This window comes from Lepidothrix coronata, unplaced genomic scaffold, assembly GCF_001604755.1.
Source record: "Lepidothrix coronata isolate B3197 unplaced genomic scaffold, Lepidothrix_coronata-1.0 Scaffold16, whole genome shotgun sequence".
Classification (NCBI taxonomy): Eukaryota; Metazoa; Chordata; class Aves; order Passeriformes; family Pipridae; genus Lepidothrix; species Lepidothrix coronata.
The window spans coordinates 6,641,829-6,664,055 of NW_016690196.1; the positions used below are offsets into that span (position 1 = coordinate 6,641,829).

The 22,227-nt window shown below is 55.1% G+C and overlaps 1 protein-coding gene across 11 annotated transcripts in view; it reads left to right on the forward strand.

Moving 5' to 3' along the window:
• SLC29A1 (solute carrier family 29 member 1 (Augustine blood group)) overlaps positions 1-22,187 on the forward strand; it is a 34,013-nt gene extending 11,826 nt beyond the window's left edge. For 6 of the 11 annotated variants that reach the window (XM_017806633.1, XM_017806636.1, XM_017806631.1 and 3 more), the window contains 12 exons: positions 14,576-14,658; positions 15,151-15,232; positions 15,497-15,657; positions 15,886-16,025; positions 16,232-16,366; positions 16,538-16,635; positions 16,824-16,914; positions 17,033-17,121; positions 17,264-17,372; positions 18,683-18,768; positions 20,399-20,598; positions 21,188-22,187. In XM_017806633.1, the coding sequence (XP_017662122.1) occupies positions 14,630-14,658; positions 15,151-15,232; positions 15,497-15,657; positions 15,886-16,025; positions 16,232-16,366; positions 16,538-16,635; positions 16,824-16,914; positions 17,033-17,121; positions 17,264-17,372; positions 18,683-18,768; positions 20,399-20,598; positions 21,188-21,299 (1,332 nt within the window). In that variant the 5' untranslated portion in view covers positions 14,576-14,629 and the 3' untranslated portion in view covers positions 21,300-22,187. Of the gene's footprint in view, positions 1-8,164; positions 8,311-9,034; positions 9,056-12,758; positions 12,879-13,675; positions 13,784-14,575; positions 14,659-15,150; positions 15,233-15,496; positions 15,658-15,885; positions 16,026-16,231; positions 16,367-16,537; positions 16,636-16,823; positions 16,915-17,032; positions 17,122-17,263; positions 17,373-18,682; positions 18,769-20,398; positions 20,599-21,187 lie in introns of those variants that run through there. The other 5 variants (XM_017806628.1, XM_017806638.1, XM_017806634.1 and 2 more) reach the window with 5 other exon arrangements.
• The last annotated feature ends 40 nt before the right edge of the window (positions 22,188-22,227 follow it).

Consider the following 22,227-nt stretch of genomic DNA (forward strand, 5'->3'; position numbering starts at 1 on the left):
GCAGGAGTGCCAAGAACTCCTGTAGAGCCCTTTTGTGCTGTCCTCCCCACCCCATAGTTAAATCTGAGCCTCACACCCGTGCTAGGTGCTAATACTGGCAAACTAACGCCATCCGTGCCTATACTCACTGCATTCCCATCTGCCTCTTGGGAATGGGCTGTGGAACTGTGGGCTGTGTGGGAAGGCAACAGCGGCCAAGCCCTAGAGCTGTGGGATTGCAGACAAGTAAGACTGTATCCTTGATCCCCAAGGCTAGGGGCTGCAGGAGGAATTTGTGCAGCTGTTGGCCACAGCTGGATGTGCTTCCCGGCTGCTCCAAAGCAGGAAGCAGCCAACCGGCCCCTCAGTTGCCTGTTGTGAGCAGACACAATTGAGGGACTTCTGTGAATGCCGACACGGGAAATCCCACTCCCCTTCTGCACCTCATCCCAGCTTGGTGGCATTGTTTCCTTTCGCCAGCCCTGACTGGACAGCCTCAGGCTCCTTCAAGCCTGCCTTCGCTACAAAGCTATCTCAGGATGTGACTATGCAGGGATGCTTTTCTCTTGGGTACACTGGTTGTCTGAGTGCAGCTCATGGGTCATTGATAGTGTCAGTCCAGTGTGCCCTCCAAAGCACTCCTGCTCCAGCCATTGCCTTTTGCTGGAAAAGACAGATAGGCTTGCTCTTGGCTCACCAAAAAGGTCTCCACAGAGCAAAGGCACTTTCTGTTCAGCACTGAGCGCTGTAGCATTGGCCTCAGAGGATGGTTTGCTGCGTGGCTGTTCCTTCTGCAGCTAGTGCAGACAAGAGGTGGGAGCCTACACTATGCCAGGTACCTGGAGTGAAGAGGCTGAAGAAATTCACTTCAGCTTGAATCAGCAAATGTAGTGCCAGCACATAGGGCAGTATGGCACCTCCATCCTGCAGTTCCTTTTCTCCATTCCTCACCAAGCTGTGTAATTAACTACTGCCATCAATTCTCCAGTGTGGCATCCCTCCTCTCATTATCTTGGGCTGGGAGGTATTATTGAGCCTCTTCCTCTTTGAAGATGAGCCATGGGCTTTGTTCTTGCCCTGGCATGACCTGTCTCTTTCCTTGCTGTGGTCTGGGGGTAAGCCAGGGTGCGGAGGACAAGGCACCCGTTCACCCACTCCCGTGCTACACCTTCCTCACTCTGCCTGGCTTAATTCCCAGCTCCCCTTGCAGAGACAGGGCTTGGGGACCAGCTCACTGGGACAGAGGAAGCCCAGGACCACCTGCGTGCCCTGTCCAGATGGGAAGGCACCAGCTTTAGGAAGCCAGCAAACAGCTTCTGGTGCTTTCTCTGGAACACAGGCAGATCTTAGTTGGTTTTGTTCAATGTAACATCCAGGCCTTTGGCAAGTGTTAAAGAAGCTGCAACCCCTGCTCTCATCAGCAGAGTGCTATTTGCCTGTGGTCCTTGCCAGCTCCATACTGACTCCATGGTGTAAACCTTGCTTACTTGCCTGCACCTTCCTGAGCCTCCCCAGCACCAACCTATGTCCTGAGGCATCTGCCAGCCCAGCACTGCACTGTTGGGGCTGCAGGACTGCCAGCTCTTGGAGTCACATCTCCCTGCTAACTCGTACTCAGCTGCCAGCAAGCTGAGGCACAAAGCACTATGCAGAGTGAGCGACACACATTTGCAGGTGGGCAGGAGTCAGACTTTTACCAGCCACACAGCTATTAGGATTTGATTAAGCAGTGTGATACAGACTAATTGTTTCTTAGGTTAACAGTATGCAAGATATAGGATGGGGAAAGAAGTGTGCAGAGGGGCAGGCCCTGGGTGGGTTTGGTTACATCAGGATGTGTGGTCTGGAGGGACTACGGTGCCCCAGCTGAGGCTGCAGCACAGTACTGCACCCCATCTTCCACTCTAGATTCTGCAGACCTGGTTTGGAGGCTGTAGATGGGCTCTGGGGTCCCCATATGGGAGCGGAGCTGTGATACTGCATGAGGAATATGTTGAAGGGTTGTTGCTCCCATGAGACAAGGGAATCTGTTGTGTAGGAATAACACCAATAGTCCTTTATAACTTCATTGGTGATGGTGGTGGTGTGAAGAACATCACTGTTTTGACCTTTTGGTCCTGCTCTGGCTTGGAGCAGGCTTTCCCGGGTCTCACTGATCCCCAAGAAAGGGGAGGCTCAGATCTCTGGGTATATGTAGCTGTCATGCGCCGACTGTGACACAAATTGGTGAGCCTGGCATTCTGGGTGCAGTGCTCAAGGTTCTTTTTCAGTCTCTTGGTTAAGACGTGGGTAAGCATGGTGAGGCTTCATCTTCAGGAGACTGGCTTTCCTTGAGGCCAAAGGGGAGCAGAGACCTTTTGCCTGCCTGCTGGCTCATGCAGAAGAAGTCAACAGGAAATCAGGCAGATTTCCGCAGAGCCTTCTTGCCTTCTTCCCACCACACGACTGCCAGTGAGATTTGCTTTAGTTCAGTTCATTTAGGACTTGTCTGATAGGAAGGCACCTCACTGTGAAATTTCCAGCTGGAAATTCATGGAGCGAGCAGACCAGGAAGCTGCAGAGGGAGGAGGCAGGCAGGGGCTGGAGGTGAAGAGCAGGGAGTGATGTGGCTGGGTGGAGTGGAGCGGCAGGACCAGAGGGACACACAATCAACCTCCTGCCCAGTGAGCAGCCTGCTTCTGCCACATACTGAGGCTCAGTCACGGCAGCAGGGCTGTGTCATCAGCCTTGCTGTGATGAGTGCGAGCCATCAACCTGAATGTGTACCTGCACCCCCAGACTGACACTGAAATGGCACCAGTCTCTTGCAAGGCTGCTGGGAAGAGAGGCATCCTGCCTGGGCCACCCTGCTTGGCTTCTCCCTCTGCTGCCCAAGCTGCGGCTCCCAACATGGTTCTCACTCCTGCCTGGTTCATCATGCCTAGCACAGCCACCCACTGATACCATGCAGGGACAGGGAGAAAATTTATACCTGCAGCTGAGGCCTAGCTCACCTGGCTCAAGACAGTGAGGGCTTTGGAGTTTTGCTACAGGTTTGCTCATGGTCTTGGGAAACCCTCATGAGAGGAGCTCCCCTGTTCTAGGCTTGGGGATAACCCCTGGAGAACAGTTCAGGGAGGTAGGAGGGACTGGTGGCATGTCTCACTTCTGAGTCCTGGTCAAGGCTCAGGGTTGAAGGAGATGCCAGCCTTATCTGCCTTGCCTGCTCTGCCTGCAGTAGGCCTTGTCTTTGCCTGGTCTCAGGACCAAACTGGAGGCAATTCCATTTTTTATCCTCCCAAAGTGCTGTACCCTCAGCTCCCTGATGGACTGGATCTCTGCCCCACAGGGAGCCCACTGCTGCAGGATGCACGCAGGACATGTGGTGCTTTCAGCCCATCAGGGTTTGTAGGTGTTGGGCTGTGGCTCAGGATGGCAGGGTTGGGTGGGTCTCCGTGGCGGTCTGAAGAGAGTGGGAACGTTATCCATTAACCACAGGAGGAGGCAGACCAACGGCAGCACAATGAAGCTATTATGAAGTGATCCACCCTACCCTTCAGCTTCTCCTTCCCGTCTTCACACCCACTACTCATGGCAACACAAGGCTGGTGTGTCTGCGTGGTGAACCACATCAGGACATTGATCTGCCAGTGCATTCCTGGAGGCAGCGGGTGTGGGGTGCCCAGGTGATGCAAGGCAGAATCCATGCCTTGCGGGGAGGGCGGTGAGAGAGCGGCTGAAAAGCACCACACTCCCCCTGCCTGGCTTCTGCAGCTGGGCTTGCTCCAAAAGTGGAGCCTTCAACCTGAGACAAAACCCAACATCAGTAAATAGCCTGGCCATTGATATACAAACGCAGATTTTCTGCTACCAGCTGTCCCTCCCTTTCTTCCTTGTGGCTGTTAGGGGGATGCAATGTATCAGAAGGGATTGCTTCAGCAGGGCTCAGCCTCTGGGCTCCCTGTTGCCCAGCATCACTGTGGGAGTGCATCAGCATCCCAGTGTGGTAAGACACACAGGTAAGCCCTGACAGGACATCTTGCTGGATGGCCAGCCCATCTCAACAGGGGTACGGTAAACTCAAGTCTCCCAGCAGGGTATCTAGAGCTGCCCTCATCTCCTCTGCTCCCCACACTACCCTGGGAGAGGCTGGGAGGCTGGTGGAGTCTGCTAGCCAATGTCAGTGGCTGCAAAGCGCTATTTCCACATGAGCAGAGCACTCGGTGGCTCTCATTCAGAGTTCTCTGTGCTTCCCTGAGGCATCCCTGAGGATGGTCACAGTCCCAGGCAGGCTGGGATATCATAGCTGGGGCACACTGGGTGGTGGCTGGTTGCGCAGATGTAGCAGCACAGGCTGGGATTTGGGGGGGATGTGACTTGCTCTTTCCTGACTTGTGGTTGAGCTCATAATTGTTGGTTGTGTGGGAGACTCTGTTTTGACGGGATTTGGGCAGACACAGCGGTGAGCTCCCCACCTCCTGTTTGCTCTCTCTGCCTGATCCTACTCACATAAAGATTTTCCTGTTTGCCACGGTTTAGCCAAGGCCAATGCCAAGAGTGGGAGGTTTAGGTTCTGACTTATTTGCTCCAAAGGAAGTGTCCGCCTCGAGTCTTGCTTTGACTCCACATGTGAGACTTTAGTTCTGCCAGGCTGTTTGGGAAAGCTGAGTTATTCAGGGAGAAGGGAAGAGGGTGCCAGAGATGGTGCTTACGCCCTGGGTGTTTACTCCAAGTCCTTTGCTTGATCTATGCCACTGACGGCATGCTGCCTCCTTGGCTTTCCACTCCTTGGACCACAGACAGTGTGCTACCCACACAGCTCTTCTGTGTCCGCACAGAGCAGGGATATGGCAAACCCAGCTCTCAGCAGGCAGCAGCTTCCCCTTAGCCCAATTTAAAATCAGCTGGGAAACATACAAGTGTGTGTGGCTCCTCAAGTCCCTCCAACTCCTGGGACTTCTAGGGACAGCTTTACCCCACTGTTAGGAGATGGCTGTAGCTTTGGAAGTGACTGGAATTGGGCATGTGGCACAAGCAAACCCAGATGGGGCATCCATCCCTTCTGCCTCCATTTGTTTCTGGGGATTGTGGGGTGCCCCCTGGCTGGGATAAAGAGGGTTTTTGAGGTGTGGGGGTGACAGACACTCCTGTTTCCTGGAGCAGAGCCATTGTATCCATTGTGAAATAGCTGCATTTAGCAGCTGAAGTCTGTTTGGAGTTTGCGAGATGCTGTGGCTGTCCAGGCAGTGAGCAGGATCTTGGCAGGACAGGCGGCTGGCAGAGAGACCACATCGGACGGTGATGGGTCCCAAAACCTGCTTCTGTGCTCACCATCCCCTTTCTCAGTAGGGCTGCAGACATTTCATGGCAAAAGCAGTGGTCAGCCAGGGCCCCTGTTCTGAGCTGGCCTACAGGCGAAAGGCCACTTTGGTTTCCGGAGACCCAAAATAGCCCATGTATTTCTGTCCTGGCCACCAGGCACAGCTGACGTGCAGAGGATGGAGACAACCTTGACTTGCCGCAGGCTGGTGGTGGTTGGTCCCAGTGTGCCTGTCCCAGCTTCTGCCCAGGGGCTGCTGCTCAGCTGGGAGGAATTGCCCCTCCAAATTGTGGGAGCTGGGGAGGTGGTGACACCAGGGGAAGATTGTGTTGTTCTGGCTCTGTTTTCACTCTTCTGCCGTCCACTAAATTGGAAGCAGCTGTGCAGCCTGGACCAGCTGGGGGGGGCAAAACGACCTCTGCCCTTGAGCCAGTCCCCCAGCAGGGCTGGCAGCCTGCTGTAGACCTCCTCTGCTGGGTTGTCTGGGTGCAGGGACAAGGCTCACTCCATCCAGCCCTAGGGATGCTCTCTCACCCCCTTGGGGGTCAGCAGTTCAGCAGCTCCCACTGGGTTTGGGTAGCTCTTGCCTGCTGAGGGTCCTGCCATCTGGCAGCTCCGTACCTTTGCATCTGGCTCCATATAGGAAGGAGCTGGAGCTGGAAGGACAGCCTCTCTCCTGGGAGGTGAAGATGCTGTGAGGTGCAGGAGGTGGCTGGGTGGCAGCAGGCAGGGGGATGCTACAAGCAGGTACTCTTACTGCTGGTTGGCAGCCAGCTTTTCCTGCCCTTCCAGAAAGCATCACTGTTTGGGGATGAGTGAGTGAGTGAGTGCTGGGCTCAGATTCTCCTGAGGAAAAGAGTGGCATTTGGGGTTGGAGAGTGGTTAAGCTGAGCCCTCTAAGCCTCCTCTGTCAAGGACTCTGCATGGAGGGCCTCCATGCATAGTTTGGGGAAGAATTTACAGGGACTTTTGAACTTGCCAATAATTTCACAGCCCCTCCTGTCTTGCCTCTCACTGCAGGACTATTTTGAGGATCTCCTGGCTGGAATGTAAGCTGTCCCTCTCCTTCTCCTTCAGACCCTCAACTGCAGGTTTCTTCATGCTCAGCTCCCTTATGTCGTTCCTGGCGTGACTCCTTCCTGGGTCTGCCAGCTCTGAGGTCAGTCCTGGGGCCAAGAACACAAAGCAATGATGGAGGAATCATCTTCACTCTACATCCCAGCACCCTAGTGGCCACCAGTGGCAGGTGTCCTCCTGCAGTCCTGCTCTCCCCCTCCAGTACTGCTCCCCAAGCAGTGACCTTGGGGTAGTCATGTGTTGCTGATAGATAAAGCCCTTCCCTCCCAAGCCCAGGAGAAGGCAGAGTATGGAGAAACATATATTACTTCTCTTTCATTCCCTGGCCATGGGACTCTATCTGCTGGGGTTTTTTCACATGCATTCACCGAGTCCTTATCTTCAGGCTTGTCTGGCTATGAGCTGTTTTGCTCTCATCCTGTTTTGTTGTGTGCTTTCTCTTTAGGTGTCTCACCTTCACTCCTCTCAGCTGCAGACATGAGGGGGAAATGGGGACATGGTCCTGTAGGCTCAGCTCATCCCTCTGACGTGCTTTAGCTGCTGCCCAAGGTGTGGCCGACTGAGATACCATCTGTACAGACATAGGCGGGGACTCCTCTTGAGCAAGCCTGAATTGACTGGGGGAAAGTACTAAAGCAAAAGAGGTGCATCAGACAGCCATGCCCCTGGGGGTCTTACCTGAACTCTGCCCCAGCCCGTCAGAGAGCATCCCTCTTCCCACCTGACTGGGTAAAAATAAGGAGTGTCACCTGCCTGTTGGAGAGGCAGGCTGCAGGCAGGCAGGCAGGAGCCAGAACTGCGCCTTCTGCTGTGGCGTGATTGGGATTGCTTTTATCTTCTGTGCGTGGCTGTCCTGGCATTTGGTGGGCCTGTGCCACCATGCATCAAGCCCCAGGTTCCTCCATGCAAGGAGGACCCGCTCCCAACTTGGGGCTGCCTCTGGCTGCTCCTTGTGCTCCCAGCTGATTTTTAAATTAAAGCTGTCCAGTTGTTCTCCACAGGGGTCCTGTAAGGTTTTCTCCATTTGGAAGCGGAAACATAGCTTCCTGCCATTGTCCTTCCCACTGCAGCCCCCAGGTCAATCCCAGGGGAGCACCCCTTTCTGCAGCACTCACCTCCCTGTGGCCCCTGGGCAGCACCTCCACTGGCCACTGGACCCCTGGGGGGCTTGGACCAGTCCTGTGGACATGGGCTGTGAGGCTCTGCCTGCTGCAGAGGATGCCAGGAGAGCATGAAGGTCTGGAGTGAGGCATCCCTGGGCTCTCCCCAAGTCCATGGTGGTCCCATGGGAAGCCATGGCCAGGTGTTGAGAGCTTGGTGTGAGCTTCTGTGCATGCCCGTAGTGCATCACCCTCTGCCCCTCCCCATCTCCCTGCAGCTCCTGGAGGTGCTGAAAGCTGTCTGGAAGCACTGTCCAGGTCCTGGAGGTAGTTTATGTCTGGGTTTGGAGGTTTTGCAGCTGCACTGGCCTGAGCAAATCCCTGAGCAAATCCCTCCCTCTGCCCTTGGGAGAAAGGGTTTTCGTTTTTCTAAATTTCCAACAAACTGAGTCTGAACCTAGCCCTAGAAAAATATGCCTCCCAAGAAGCAGCTCAGGGTTGTGGCTTGGAGGGGACAGTCTTCTTCCCTGGGAAGAGTGGCCTGAGTGGGTGCCATCAAGGAAAACAGCTTCTCAGAAGAGCCCCCCCTGTGAATCCTGACTCTGCAAACAGTCTCCTGAGATCAACTTATCTCTTCTCCTCTGACGCCTGCTCAGAAATGATGTCCCTCCCTTAGCTCCTGCCCCCCCTGCTTCCTGCCCCAGGCACTGTATCTCCTCCTGTACCTCCAAACCACCGGCCTTGGAACAGGCAGCTTGCAGGGCTTTTCCTGCCTCTCCCAAGGATGCATCATCCCTGTAGTCCTGTGGCCTGAAGTGACCAGGAGCAAGGGGTTGGGATCACCCTGCCCTTCTGGTAAGCTTCTTGCTGTTACATTACAATGTCCCCCTGCAAGCGTTTGATGGGACACTGGGCAGGAGAACCCATCTCTGCTCCAGGGAGATTGTGTGGGTGCCTGGAGGGGTTTTCTCTGGCCAAGTACGAAGTTTGCCTGGGCTTGGGCACTCGCCATGTGGTGAGGAGAGAGGTGTGTGGGTTCACTGTGGGCCTACCATTGCTCTCAATGGTGTTTCGCCAGTGATATGTCAAGGCTGGAAACCCACTCAGCAGCCCCGCTGGGGATGTGGATACCCAGGGCTTCATGGGGCTCAGTAGTGGTTGGAAGAGTTCCAGCTGCGTCACCTGGGGTAGTTTTAGGACTGGCTCTGCCCCACCACTGCCCTTTCCCTGGTGGGATGCCCTTCGGGACAGTACTGGAGTCTCAGCAGGCCCTAGGGAATTTGCTGCCCAGCCAGATCGCTTTACCTGCTGGGGGCAAGGGCCCCCAGGGAGCCTCTCAGGGCTCCTTGAACTCTCTAGATAAGGGACTTTGCAGCCGGCTGGTGTGTGCAGTTCAAAACACACCGCAGGGCTCATGCTCCCCCCCGCCAGCCGGCAGCCGAGATAACAGCGGGTGCTGGGAGTGGGGTCAGTATCCGCAGCTTCTGCTCTGTGAGGTGTTTGCGTGGTGGCTGGTAGTGCTGCAAGCCTGAAGGCAGAAGGGGTCTAGAGCTGCCTCTCCTTTTGCCTGTGGAGAAGTGAAGAGAACCAGGTGAAGCAGGTCAGAAATGTTGTCCAGGGACCCTCACTGTGTGGGGTGAGGGTGCGGCACAGGGTGCCTTGCAGGAGGTTTGTTTTTCATTGGCCAAGCTCTGGCAATGCAGAGGAGTTTGTCTGTAAACAGCAAGGCAAGGGAGAAAGCAGAAATACCCCCTTCCTGCTCCCCTGCTAAGCCCCCTCCTCAGGATGCAGGCATGGGGCAGTGCTAGGGGAGCAGATGGCACCGCAAGGCTGTTTCCTGAGAGGCAGAAAGGAGTAGAATAATAGGAAGTGCTATCAGCTCACTGATGTAAACTGCTCACAAAGCACTCCAAGAGTAGGAAACCTGCTGCAGGCCATTTGAGGGATGGGGGATTGGAGGAAGAGACTCCATAGCAGAAAAGCCAGTTGAAGCTTTTGCCTCTCTGTTCGCTCCACAAGAGCCTTAGCAGTTTCTTCCACCTTCTTTTGAGGGGCTTCTCAGAGCATCTGCAGAGGAAAAGTTAGAAAGCAAAGGGAAACAGCAACAAGTGGCTCAGGCCAAGCAATGTTCCCCTGAAGGAAAGGGAGGGTGAAGCAGCTGTCCATCACGTGTGGCCTCTGGTCATTCACAACTGCTCCAGCCCCCAGGGACTGGGAGGGGGGGAACGATGTGACTGTGACGTTTGTTTCTAAGAAGGGCTAGAGGGGAACTTCAGAGAAAAGCTGACTGCTGGATCTGCTGTGTGTCCTGAGTGTCTGTGCAGGGCAGGGTCTGTGGGCAAGAGAAGCTCCTGCCAAAGGGCCCCCAAGATTGGAGCAACACTTCATAGGGACTCTGGGCTCATAGTGCCCATGCTGCTTCCCAAAAAGAATGCCAGCCAGCTTTCAGCCCCGTTTTTAAGGGAACTTGCTGGTCGAGAGAGGAGGTCCTTACATGGCTCTGTAATTAGTATGAAAACAGGAAGGACGGTGTAGGAGTCAGCAGTCAATTTTTGCAGTAAAAGGAGATCTCTGCATTGGTCCCATGTTTTTTCAACACGCTTGTGACCTGAAAAAGGGAATGAGCAATGAGATGTCAGGGCTTTGATGAGGTGATTGGATTACTCAGGTTCACGGGGACAAATGCCAGCTAGGAAAGAGTACTGACAACAATTACAACACCAGGCAGTAGGCAGATGAAATTCAGTATAGATAAATATCAAGTGATAGACGAGGGAGGGAGAGAAAAGGCCCCAAATCCACAAACAAGACTGTGCTCTGAGCTGGCCACTCGCAGCAAGGCCTGGAGCTATTTCAGATGGCTTGGTGTGCGTAAAAACACAAATCGAATCATCTTTGTGAGTGATAAAGCAGAAAGAAAGCAGGAAAGCCTTGTGCCACTCTTCAAATTGGTGTCTCACCCCTGCACAGTCCCTGTGTGCCCTGGCACCAGCATCTCTGGAAGAGTCGAGGGGAGCTAGGGAAAGGTTAGAGAAAAGCAACAAGGAGGACTGAAGGCGCGGAGCCATGCCTGAATGACTAAGTGAGCTAGAATTTCTGTTTGGAAAATGTGCTGTTGGGTGGATACAATCCAGGTCTGTAAAGCCGCCACTCCAATGTTCATCCACCCTTTGATGTCGAGGGTGAGGGAGCCTTGGCTGAGGCCCTGCGTCCAAGGGGAGCTGCTGCCCCCTCTCAGAAGCTCCCAAGTTAAAGGGGGAAGTCGCATTTCACAGAAGCGAAACCTGCCATGGGCTGCAATGCATGTGAACAGCATGTCCCTTGCAGCTTGGAGGCTGGGGAACAGTTGGGGAGTAGGGATATGCGTGTGCCACTTTTACCTTTTCCTGGCATCTTCTTTTTCCTTTGATGGAGACCAGCCTTTGAGCCAGATCAGCCTCTGCTTTGACCCCCGGTACCTGCCTGCCCTTATTTTGGGAGGGTTTGCCTTTATCTCAGCACCGCGGTAATGGTGCACAACTGCACACACTCATACTTCTTGTGAAATACAAGCATGTGCCTCACAGCTGGTGGCTGAAGGTGGAGGCAGGCAGGACGCTGCCCAGAAGGCTGGTTCCCTGGACCCCTGGCACAAGGTAGGAGGATCCGTGGGCAGCGTGGTCAGAGTTCAGGCACACACTTGAAATCTCATGAAATGGGCAGTCTTGGAGTGTTTCCCATCCTCCAGCTGCATAATGGGTATCAGAGCTTCATGTGATTTACATCCTTGTGCAGGGTTGTTCTGTCCCTTCAGGTAAACCTTGATGGGCCTCCAGATCACCCTTCCTGCTAGAAGGACTCCGGTGTGCCCAGTGGACAGGCAGATGTAGGGGATGGGGTGTAGGTTGGTGAGGCAACTGGCCCTGTCCCATCTTGGACGTACTCGGAGGAAGTACTGACTTTATGCCTGCAAAGTGATCCCCATACAAGTGGTGTCAGGAGGACATGAGGTGCTTGCCACTGAATCTGCTGGCAACCTCTTGGCTAGGGACAACAAGGACACTGCTACACTTGGTGTTGTGTAAAGGGCTTTTCTTGAAAGAGCTGGTGTTTCTGGATATAAACCCATAGCATGCCTACATGGCACCATGGAATTGCTCTGGAGTGGGAAGCCAAGCATGCACTGTGCTTGCCTTCAGTGAAGGCATCAGGAGCATGGGAAGAGGCACTGCATGGAAAGGGAGAGATGGGGAAGTGTCTGAAGCCAGCTGACAAATGTCTCCTTGCAGGTGTGGCTGTCCTGCAGTGCGGGTTTTTCCGCAGAGGTTGGGCAATTTTGGTGACAGCTGGCCCTGCTGTCAGCTCCCAGGGCTTGGCTGGCAGTGGGACTGTGTGTGGCCCAATACCACAGGTGTCACTTAGCATCTGTCACGGCCTTTACGTGGCATGAATTGGCAATTAAAATTGTGCCATCTCTTTTTTGTACCTGCTCAGAGGTGCTAGCCTGTGATTTGTTAAAGCCACTCCTTGTAATCTTGCTCCTTCCGCTTACACATCACTTTTGTGGGGATAACACAGATTGCTCTGTGCCCAGGATCAAAAGGGATGTCCTTATGCCAAGGCCCCACATCGCTCCTCCTTTTTCCTGTCCCCTAGGATGTGCAGCCACCAAGCTGGTGGTTCGGCTAAACACCAACAGACTCCTCTGGGAGGTGGTTAGAGCTGTGCTGTGCCGGCTGGAGAGTTGGCATCTATTCCCATGTCCCATAGGGTACGGCTGCTCCCCCCCCATGGGAGCAGGGCTGCCACCTGTTGCTGGTGTTGGTTCATGTGACCTTTTCTGTTTTAGGGTTGTTTGTAACAGCCAGCGGCTGGAAGCGTTTCCTGCTGTAATGACTGCTGACCCGTGAACCCTTTGGCAGGCACTGTCTCTTTGTGGAAAAAATTAGGAGGCACTTAGCAAAGTGAGATAGAAAACAAACATAGCAGGCAAGAGAGTGCAGCTGGGCAGCGCCTGCCAAGGAGGCTGGGCTCCTGACATGGGGATGTGGGCACTCTCCAGGCGGAACCAGGAGGCGGTGGGAAAGCAGCATGCAGGAATGCTGTGCCCCAGCACCCTCCAGAGTCCTACTCCGGTACCCCCCGCCCCCCTCCTACTCAACGCCCCCAGCTCCTGCTGTCTCCTCCATGGCACTCTTCCCTTCCTCTCTTCCCTGGACGCCTGGGCAGTGTGTGGTACCACACACTTGGGCTGTGTGCCAGCTGTGGTACCTGATACCTCTTCTCCTCTTCCACGGATGCCACTAGACCCATAGGGCTCCAGCCCGTGTGACTTGAGCCAGGACCTGACATTCTAAGAACAGGGGAGTGTGGAAGCAGGGGAACACACTGCCTTCAAATACTCTGAACACGGGGCTTGCGCTGTCTCTGTCCTCTCTCCCCAGGTATGTCTGTGGGGTCAGTCCCTGTCCCTGTTTCCTGGGACACTGATGTGACCTGGTGGGGGCTGGAAGAGGGGCAAGGGGCTTGTACAGGCAAGGAGCAGCATGTTGAGGGCTTGCTGGGAACCAGCTGGGGGAGCTGGGGTTCTCCTGCCTCTTTTGCGTTGAGATCTGTTTGCTTGGAGACAAGCAGTAGGGTTTCCATGTGTGATGTGGTGGCAGTTTTGCTTGCAGATTCCTCTGCTAATCCCGGGCTAGGGCTTGGGGTGTCTCTTCCCCAGAGGCACTGGCAGGCTGCCGCGAGGGGATTTTGGGATGTTTTCTCTGGAAGCCCGGATGGCTCACAAGGGCAAGGCAGGAGCTGTCATGCTCCCAAGCTGTCTGCATGAGAAGGGAGGGGAGTGGTGCTGCAGATGGCTCTGACATCAACAGGGTGGCACCTGTCGGGTTGGCAGGGCTCTCAATCCTGTGCAGGCGTACTGTCGTCCTGCTCTGGCTTTCCCAAGCAGCCAAGGGGCTTCCCAAATGCCTCTCCACATCCTGCCGGCTATGTTTTGGCTCCATCATAGCTCAGGCTCCCCAGCCTGCAGGACCGCACCGCGGGAGGAGGCGATCTGTGTCCGGTACCACACGGGCACCTGTGCCAGGGGACGGGCTGCGCTGCCTTCAGCGCATGCAGGGGCTGGCACGAACTACAGATCCCAGCATGCTGCTGGCTGCCTGCCTCCTCCTCCGCCCCACCTGGCAGGGCGCAGGCAGGGATGCTGCAGGCGGCGGCAGAGCAGGCGGCCGGCGGGCATGTCCCGGGAGGGCCGGGGACACAGCACCGGCAGCCCCACTGCAGGTGAAGCCCTGGGAGAAGTGCTGGAGCACCCCATGCGGCGCCGCCCGGACTGGAAAAGAACAAGGCAGGCCTGCGGCTTCTCCAGGGCGGTTAATCCTGCTTTGCCCTGGGAAAGGCGGGTCTAGGGAGGGAAGGTCCCTTCTCTGGGCTCCGGAGACTGCATCTCTGGGGTTGTTTGCCGGGAGAGTGATGCCTGAGCAGTGCAGGGGCTCGGCAGGTGGTGATGGTGATGGGAAAAAGGAGTGGTGGGTGCCTGGGAGGGGACAGCAGTGCCAGGAACGCCCTCGGCTTTTCAAGGTGACCCAGGAAAGGGCTGTGAGAGCCCCAGGGAAGTGGAATTGAATGGAAATGGGGGATTTGCGTGGTTCTGGACGGAGAGGCTGCTGAATTAAATGTGTCTTTTGTGCTGCCAAGCCCGAGGCGTTGGAGGGAGGTGAGGAGGGCAGGGCGGGGGGGGAGGGGGGCAGGCAGACACAGCCCACTGCGCACATGTTTCACTCACAGCTCCAGGATTGGGGACACAGAGCTGCAGGCTCACAAATCCTTTAAGAGCCTGCTGTGAGCAGCCGGCATGAGCAGCCTGGGCACCTCAGGAAAGCAGTTTCCTTTTGGAGGGAAGGCTTGATGTGCCCAGCCAGCAGACTAAGGCTATGTATCACAGCCCCTTGGCTGAAGGACTCTGAGCCACAGGTTTCCAAAACTCCTGTGCTGTGCTCTCATCATTTGCTAGGTTGGTGTTTGGCTCCCAGTACTGTGGAGCACTTAGCTGGCAAGATGGATTGGGGTTAAAACCAGTACTGCCCCTACCTGGCTCGTGTCCCTCACTCTCCCATAAAATCTTCTGTTTGCTTTCCAGACGGAGAGCAGCAACAAGACTTGCTGGGACCTGTGCTGACTCTTGCCACACAAGATGACAGCAAGGGACGGGCCCCAAGATAGGTAATGCCGGGTTCTGATGTAAGGTGTGGAGGCACATCCAGGATACTAGGAGGCGAGGGAGGACAAGGAGACCCAGCATCTGGGGGGACGACCACTCCTGCATGCTCACTGGGCTACCAAGCTGTCCCTTCTCTCTCAGCTTTTCCATAGCAAATAGCCTGTAAACAGTCCCTTGTGCAGGGACATGCCTGGGGAGCCTGACTCCCTCCCACATCTGGTGATGTCTGCTGTGTATCTGGGTGCCACATGCTAAGGAGCAGCCAGCCTCCCTCTGCCTTTGTACCATGTTGGGAAGGGCCTCCCACAGCCCCTCTGCAGTGCTACATCTCCTCCAGCAGCCCAGGCTAGCAGGAGCTGTGGGGCAGGGGAATAAATATCATCCTCCCTCCTCCTCCTGATGACTCCCGCTGTGGGGCTAGGGACAGTCAGAAGCGATGCCTGTCCACTACCCTGCCTAGCATTTCCCTCCAAACTGCTCTGTCCCCTCCACAGGTACAAGGCTGTCTGGCTGATCTTCTTCATCCTCGGCCTGGGAACACTGCTGCCATGGAATTTCTTTATGACCGCCAGGGAGGTGAGGGCTTCCCTCTGTTGTCCATGATACTAATTGTCCCCTGTCATGTTGAAGGACCATGGTATAGGTGTGTCAACAAGGCACAGCGTAGAGCTTCTGTGTTGGCATGCAGGGAATACAAGCATGTGTGACCTGGGTGGGACAAGTGGCACTGAGGCGGCAGAAGGGATAGAGCGTGGGTCCGGAGGAAGGATAAGGGTGGTCTGCATGTGCTAGGGGGAGGCCTCGCAGAACCTCAGCCTCACCAGGCTCCTTCCCTTGCAGTACTTCATCAGCCGCCTTAAGGACCAGGAGGAGATGAGCCATGTCAGGAACCAGACCTCCCAACCCTCCTACCTGGAGTCCATGTTTGACAACTTCATGACTCTCTGCGCCATGGTGCCCCTCCTCATCTTCACCTGCCTCAACTCCTTCATCCACCAGCGGTGAGCCTTGCCCTGTCCTTACCCCTGCCAGCCCCCATAGGGCTTCCCAGCCCTGGCCCATCCTCCTGCCCCAGCACTGAGCCAAGCCGCAGCCTGTTCAGTCAGGTCAAAGGCAAAACACCCATCTCCTGTCGTAAGGTTTGGCTGCAATTCCTACAGGAGAGCTTGGTCTCAGCCTCACAGGCTTTTGCAGGGGTGGGTTTTCCTGACTGATACCCTCTTTTGCAGGATTCCCCAGCAGATTCGCATCTCGGGCAGCCTGGTGGCCATTGGGCTGGTGTTTTTAGTCACAGCAATCATGGTGAAGGTCCCCATGGACCCTCTTCCCTTCTTTGTCTTTACCATGATCAGCATCGTCTTCATCAACTGTGAGTGGAGCAGGGGGGAAGGAAGGGGGCATAGCCCCATGGCTAGGGTTGATCCCTCTGGGAGGAAAGCATGAACCTCAATGTGGGAGAGCCAAGGAGAAGGGGAGCTTGCCTTGCCTCACAGGGCAGGGGCCTTGGCTCCCCACAGAGATGTGGTCCATCCTTGCCATTGGTTTCTCATTTCTGCTTATCGTTTCCCTTCACAGCCTTTGGCGCTATTCTCCAGGGCAGCCTCTTTGGACTGGCAGGGCTCCTGCCTGCCAGCTACACAGCCCCCATCATGAGTGGGCAGGGCTTGGCGGGCACCTTTGCTGGTTTGGCGATGATCTTCAGTATTGCCAGTGAGTAATCCCTGCCCTGCAGGTGACAGGGCCTTCCCAGAGGACTGCTGTCACAGGATTTGCTGAGGTCATGCTGCAGGATTTCGTGGGAGATGACAGCAGGGCCTTGCTCTTCTCAGCCCTCATCATCTTTTTCCTTTTTCTCCCATCCCTCTCTTCCTGTGCCTTCAGTTGGTGCCCAGCAACCCGAGAGCTTCATCGGTTACTTCACCACGGCCTGTGTGGCGATCGTGCTGGCAATCTTCTCCTACATCATTCTGCCTCGCATGGTGAGACTGTTGTCCTGGTGGGGAAGGATGTGGGGACATGGGACCTTTGCACATCCCAGCACAAGAGCTGTGGCCCGCTAGTACCCCACCCGTGGCTCCTACCAGCCTCTACCTCCTGTAGAGGCTGGCAGCCCCGGCAGCCTTGTTTCCGCATGCATGAATGAGTCCTCCATGCTGTCTCTCTCCAGGATTTCTTCCGATACTACTCCATGAAGGACAAGACAGAGTACCGTGTGTACAATGCAGAGCTGGAGACCAAGAGAGACCTGATTAAGAAAGGTGAGGGGCTGAGAGGAGGAAGAGAAAGGAAAAAGAGGAAGAGCTGAAAGAAAGAATGAGACAGAAGGACTGAATTAGATCTCAGTCTGCTAAGCGCTATTTGTGTCTCTCCCTGCAGATGAGAATGGGATGGAGCAGAATAACTCAAAGGTCATCCCTATCCACAACCCTGATGAGAAGCCCTCTGTCGTTGCTATTTTTAAGAAGGTCTGTGTGTTGCCAGCAAGCCTTGCCCTGCCCTTCTTTTCAGAATGGGCAAAGGTGTAGGAGAGCATGGGGATAGGAGACCAGCCCAGCACTGGTCCCTTGCCCTGTGTTTGGTACCAGCATCTTTCTTTTATCTGCCCAGCTCTGGGTCATGGCTCTGTCTGTCTGCTTCGTCTTCACTGTCACCATCGGCGTCTTTCCTGCCATCACAGCTAAGGTGTCCACTGTCCTCGGAAAGGGAAACACATGGGGTAAGTGTGCCAGGGATGGGGTGAGATAGGAGAAAGCTGGAAACAAGCTAAATGGGAGAAAAGAAAGTGGGGCTTGAAGTAGCATGTATGTGTGTGGGGTGACCCTGGCTGGATGCCAGGTGCCCACCGAAGCCACTCCAACACTCCCCTTCGCAGCTGGACAGGTAGAGAAAATACGACGAAAGGCTCCTGGGTCAAAATAAGGACAGTGAGAGATCACTCACCGATTACTGTCACAGGAAAAACAGATTCACCTTGGGGAAAATTAATTTAATTTATTACCAATCAAATCAGAGCAGGATAATGAAAATAAAACCTAAATCTTAAAATGCCTTCTACCCATCCCTCCTTTCTTCCCAGGCTTAACTATATTCACAATTTCTTTGCCTTTTGCCCTGCAACAGTGCAGGGAAACAGGGAATGAGGATTGTGGTCAGTTCACCACACATTTTCTCTGCTGCTGCTTCCTCCTCAGGGGAAGGACACCTCCCACTCTTTCCCTGCTCCACTGTGGGGACCCTCCCATGGGAGACAGTCCTTCATGAACTCCAATGTGAGTCTTTCCCGTGGGCCACAGTTCTTTATGAACTGCTCCAGCTTGAGTCCTTTCCATGGGGTGCAGTCCTTCAGGAACAGACCGCTCCAGTGTGGGTCCCCTGCAGGGCCACAAGTCCTGCCAGCAAATCTGCTTCAGCATGGGGTCTTCCACAGGCTGTAGGTGGATATCTGCTCCACTATGGACCTCCATGGACTGCAGGAGGACAGCCTGTCTCACCGTGGTCTTCACCAAGGGCTGCACGGAAATTTCTGCTCTGATGTCTGGCTTCTCCCCCTCCTTTTCCACGGGCCTTGGTGTCTGCAGAGCTGTTCCACTCACATATTCTCACTTCTCTCTCAAGCTGCAATTGCACATGTTGAGGTTTTTTTCCCCTTCTTAAGTATGTTACCCCACAGGCACTACCACTGTTACTGATGGGCTTGGCCTTGGCCAGCAGTGGGTCCATTTTGGAGCCAGCTGGCATTGGCTCTGTGAGACATGGGGGAAGTTTCTGGCAGCTTCTCACAGAAGTTGCCCTTGTAGCTCCACTGCTACCAAAACCTTGCCACACAAACCCAATACAGTATGCCTGAAGGGAAGAGAAAACCACTGTGCATGATGGTTTGGATGCGGACACCAGCCTAGCTGCGAGACCATTGCAGACTTTAGTGGGAAACTGGGAGAACCTAGACCTGAAAGACAGTCTCTATGCAATTGGCATGAGGGGCTGGGGCATGCTGGGCTCATCACTGCCCTTCTCCCCTTTCTGCAGGTCTCTACTTCATTCCTGTCTCCTGCTTCCTTCTCTTTAATGTCTTTGACTGGACGGGACGGAGTCTCACTGCCCTCTTCACGTGGGTAAGTGTGGGGCAGGGAGCAAATGCCCAGGCAGTCTTCATCCCCAAGTCCCTCAGCCAGGGCCCTCACTGGGGCTGCCACCTGTGCCTTGGAGCAGGAAGGAGGTGCAGAGCTGACTCCCGCTTTAAGTCCTAAGCAGAGATTTATGGGTCAGAGCTGACAACCACAGTGTTGTTCTGTCCTCCCACCTCTCTTTCAGCATGGCTTGGATGAAGCTGCCTCCTCTATTTCAGCCTCTTTGTAAACAAACCTTCACTCCAGCTATGCAAACAGCGAGACAGGACGGCGACGGGGAAGAGGGTGAAAGACAGGGCAGCCCAAAATAAAACCTCTGGCCTCAGCATAGGACACAGCTGCTTCAAAGACCCTTGTCCTGGGAGCAGGGCAGAGCCATGCCATATGGGTCACAGAGCTGTCCCCTGCCACATCCCCTTGCTTTCATCTCCCCAGGCTGGGTGAGGAAGGGGGCTGTCCTGTCTGGGTCTTTTCCTGCCCCTTCACCCACTCTCCAAGCACCATTTCCCCCGTATTGTTCAGGCTGTTTGTTTAGAGAAGGTCTTCAGGACCATGTGCCATAGGGTCTGCCCAGGCCTGACTTCCCTGCAGCCTGGAGCTGCTTCTCCCCTGGCCATCACTGCTGGCTGCCCTTGGCCTTGGCCATGAGCCGCCTTGCCTGGTGTCCAGGCCGCAGCCTCTGTGGTGGGATGATCCAGCAGGAGATGTTTCCAAAACAAGTGTGTGGAAAGTCTGACTGCATGTGGCTTGGGCCTCATTTCCCCGGTTGGGGCCCCGCTCGCTCCTTTTCTCCTCCTCAAACAGGAGAGGCAGCTGTCACCATTTTGCCCCATAGGCATGGCAGCTGGCCTAACCTCAGCTTCCTCCTGTGCTCATGAAGTGTCCTGTGGCCACGCCAGCCCAGCAGCTTCCAAAGCAGCTGGAGGGTCTCTCCTGACCTCAGACCAGTGAGCCTTGCAACCAGTGAGCCTGTCTCGTGCCAGGGGCTGCCTTGGTCCCAGCTGCAGGGACAGCACAGCGGGATGGTGTCTCTTATTTGTCCCAGTCTCAGTTGTCCAGGAACTCTGGTAGGATCCAAGGAGACTAACTTGGTTCGTGAATTTCCCACCACATTTCAAAACAGCCTCAGCATAATCCCTTTTCCAGATTGCTGGATCTTGCCCCGCTTGGCTGGGGGATGGTGTAGGAGGCTGAAGAGCTGGTTAAAGCCCAGTTTGCAGGCACTAAGGTGCCAGAAGGGATTACCTCAGCCAGCCTTGTCCTGCACGGTGGTTCACTGCATGAGCGTGCACAAGGCTCTCCTGCCTGTGTGCCCATTGCCAGCAAGGGCTTAGCAGTCACCCACAGACCCAGCTCAGTATTTTAGCCCTAGTGCTGCTGCTCTCCAAGTTGTCTGGGACAGGGCTTTCAGACCAGGCAGGACCTCCTTACCACAGCAGGTGGTGATGCTCAGACTTCTTGTAGCAGAGAAAGTCTCTCAGTAACTTTTCCATCTCAGTGGCTCCTTTGCAGCCCTGGCACAGTAGAGACAGCCTCTGTATAGCTCCTGCCGGCATGCCATGGTATGGGGAATGCCCACTCCTCAGCTGCTCAGCTACCTGTGTTTTTCTCCCAGCCCGGGAAGGACAGCTGCCTCCTGCCAGTGATGGTGGTCCTCCGTGTCATCTTTGTCCCTCTTTTCATGCTGTGCAACGTGCAGCCCCGTTACTACCTGCCTGTGGTGTTCTCTCATGACGCCTGGTACATCATCTTCATGATCTTCTTCTCCATCTCCAATGGCTACCTGGCCAGCCTCTGCATGTGCTTCGGGCCCAAGTGAGTAGGCGCTGGGGATGAGGGAAGGGTTGGTTACACCCCCAGATGACAGTCTGGCATGACTCCTGGAGTCTAGCTCTGCCCAGCTCTGGCATCTGGAGAAGGGGCCACAGGCACAGAAGGGAATTGGCACTACCCCCAGTGTCCCATCTCCCAGGCTCGTGCCTCTGTATTTTAGGGATGAGGAAGCTATTTGGGCTCTCCGTTTTCCCCACTTGCGCCATGCAGGGGAAGGGACTGGATGCAGCAGGGATCTGGAGGGGAGCAAAGTGGGGCACAGCACCCACAGCAGGGTGAACAGCCTTGCCCAGCACAGGTGGCATGAGGAGCCCAGCTGGGGCTCAGCCAGGCAGGATGCAGCGCACAGTGGCAGAAGTTGGAGAGGGTTATCCCTGGTGCTGGGAGCTTCAGGGTTGCCTGCCTGATGCACGTTTTCTGTATGAGTCTGCAGTGTGGAGACAGGCTCTTGGAGCCAAGGTGGATTTGCTTTTGGTGTTCCTCTACTGCAGAGGAGCCTCTCATCTCCACTGAACAGCAGGGCGTGGGGCACACATCCTGAGGATGGATCTGACACCTGTTTCTCCCCTAGGAAAGTGCTTGTGCATGAAGCAGAGACAGCTGGAGCTGTCATGGCCTTTTTCCTGTCGCTGGGCTTGGCCCTAGGAGCTGCAGTCTCCTTTCTGTTTCGAATTCTCATCTAGCAGAGGCACACAGAGGGTGCAGGGACACCAAGAGATGGCTCCGCATCCTCCTCCGAGGCCCTGGACACCTCAGCACTGTGGGAAAATAACACCTCATGCCTGTCCCTGCCAAATCACACTGCCACAGCAGACGTTACACCAGGGATGGTTCCACTCCTGCAGGGTTGGCCTGGCTCCTGCCACGCTCGACTGTGTGACGCCTTCAGGCCTACGTGCCTTCTCCTTCCCCATGCTGTGTGTGTCGTAAGACCCCCAGGATCTCACAGAGGTCCAGCTGCCTCCCACACTGCATAACTTCCCCAGCTCAAGGCCAGAAGCCATTTTCAGCCTCTTCCTCTCTGACAGAATGGAAGGCTGGTATCCAGTGTTATTCCTTCTCTTGCCCCTGTCCCCAATGCAGCTAGAGACTTGCTCTCCTCTCTTCCAGGGGGCCTGCAAATATCCCACACCCCTTCTCCTGCTGGTAAGACTTGCGAATAGGGAGGAGACCCCCAGCCAGCCTCACTATCCCTGCTCTCTGCTAGACGCACATCCCTCTGTGAAGTGGTATCCCAGGGGCATAGACATCTGTGTCCTGCCCACATAAAGACCCAATACCGTGGCCAGGCTGAGGGAGGAGGAGGAGGTCTCCACACCCCACCTTCTCCCACTCTCCTTGCCTCTATTCCCTTTTGTGGTTTGGTTTTTTTTTTTGTGATTCTGCCATTGTTTTTCAGCCTCCTGGTTGTATGACAGGAGGTCCCACTGTGGGCTGCAAGAAGAGGCAGCAATTCCCTTCCCACCAAGGCTGCAGGGGGGGGGCCTCACCTCTCCTTTGGCTTTCCTGTCCCTTGTCTGTGTAAATGTGTCTGTACAGTTGCCGTTTTCTATAAAAAGACCAAAACGTTCCTTTGGGGGTGTGTGTGTCTCCATTGCCACAGGGGAGAGG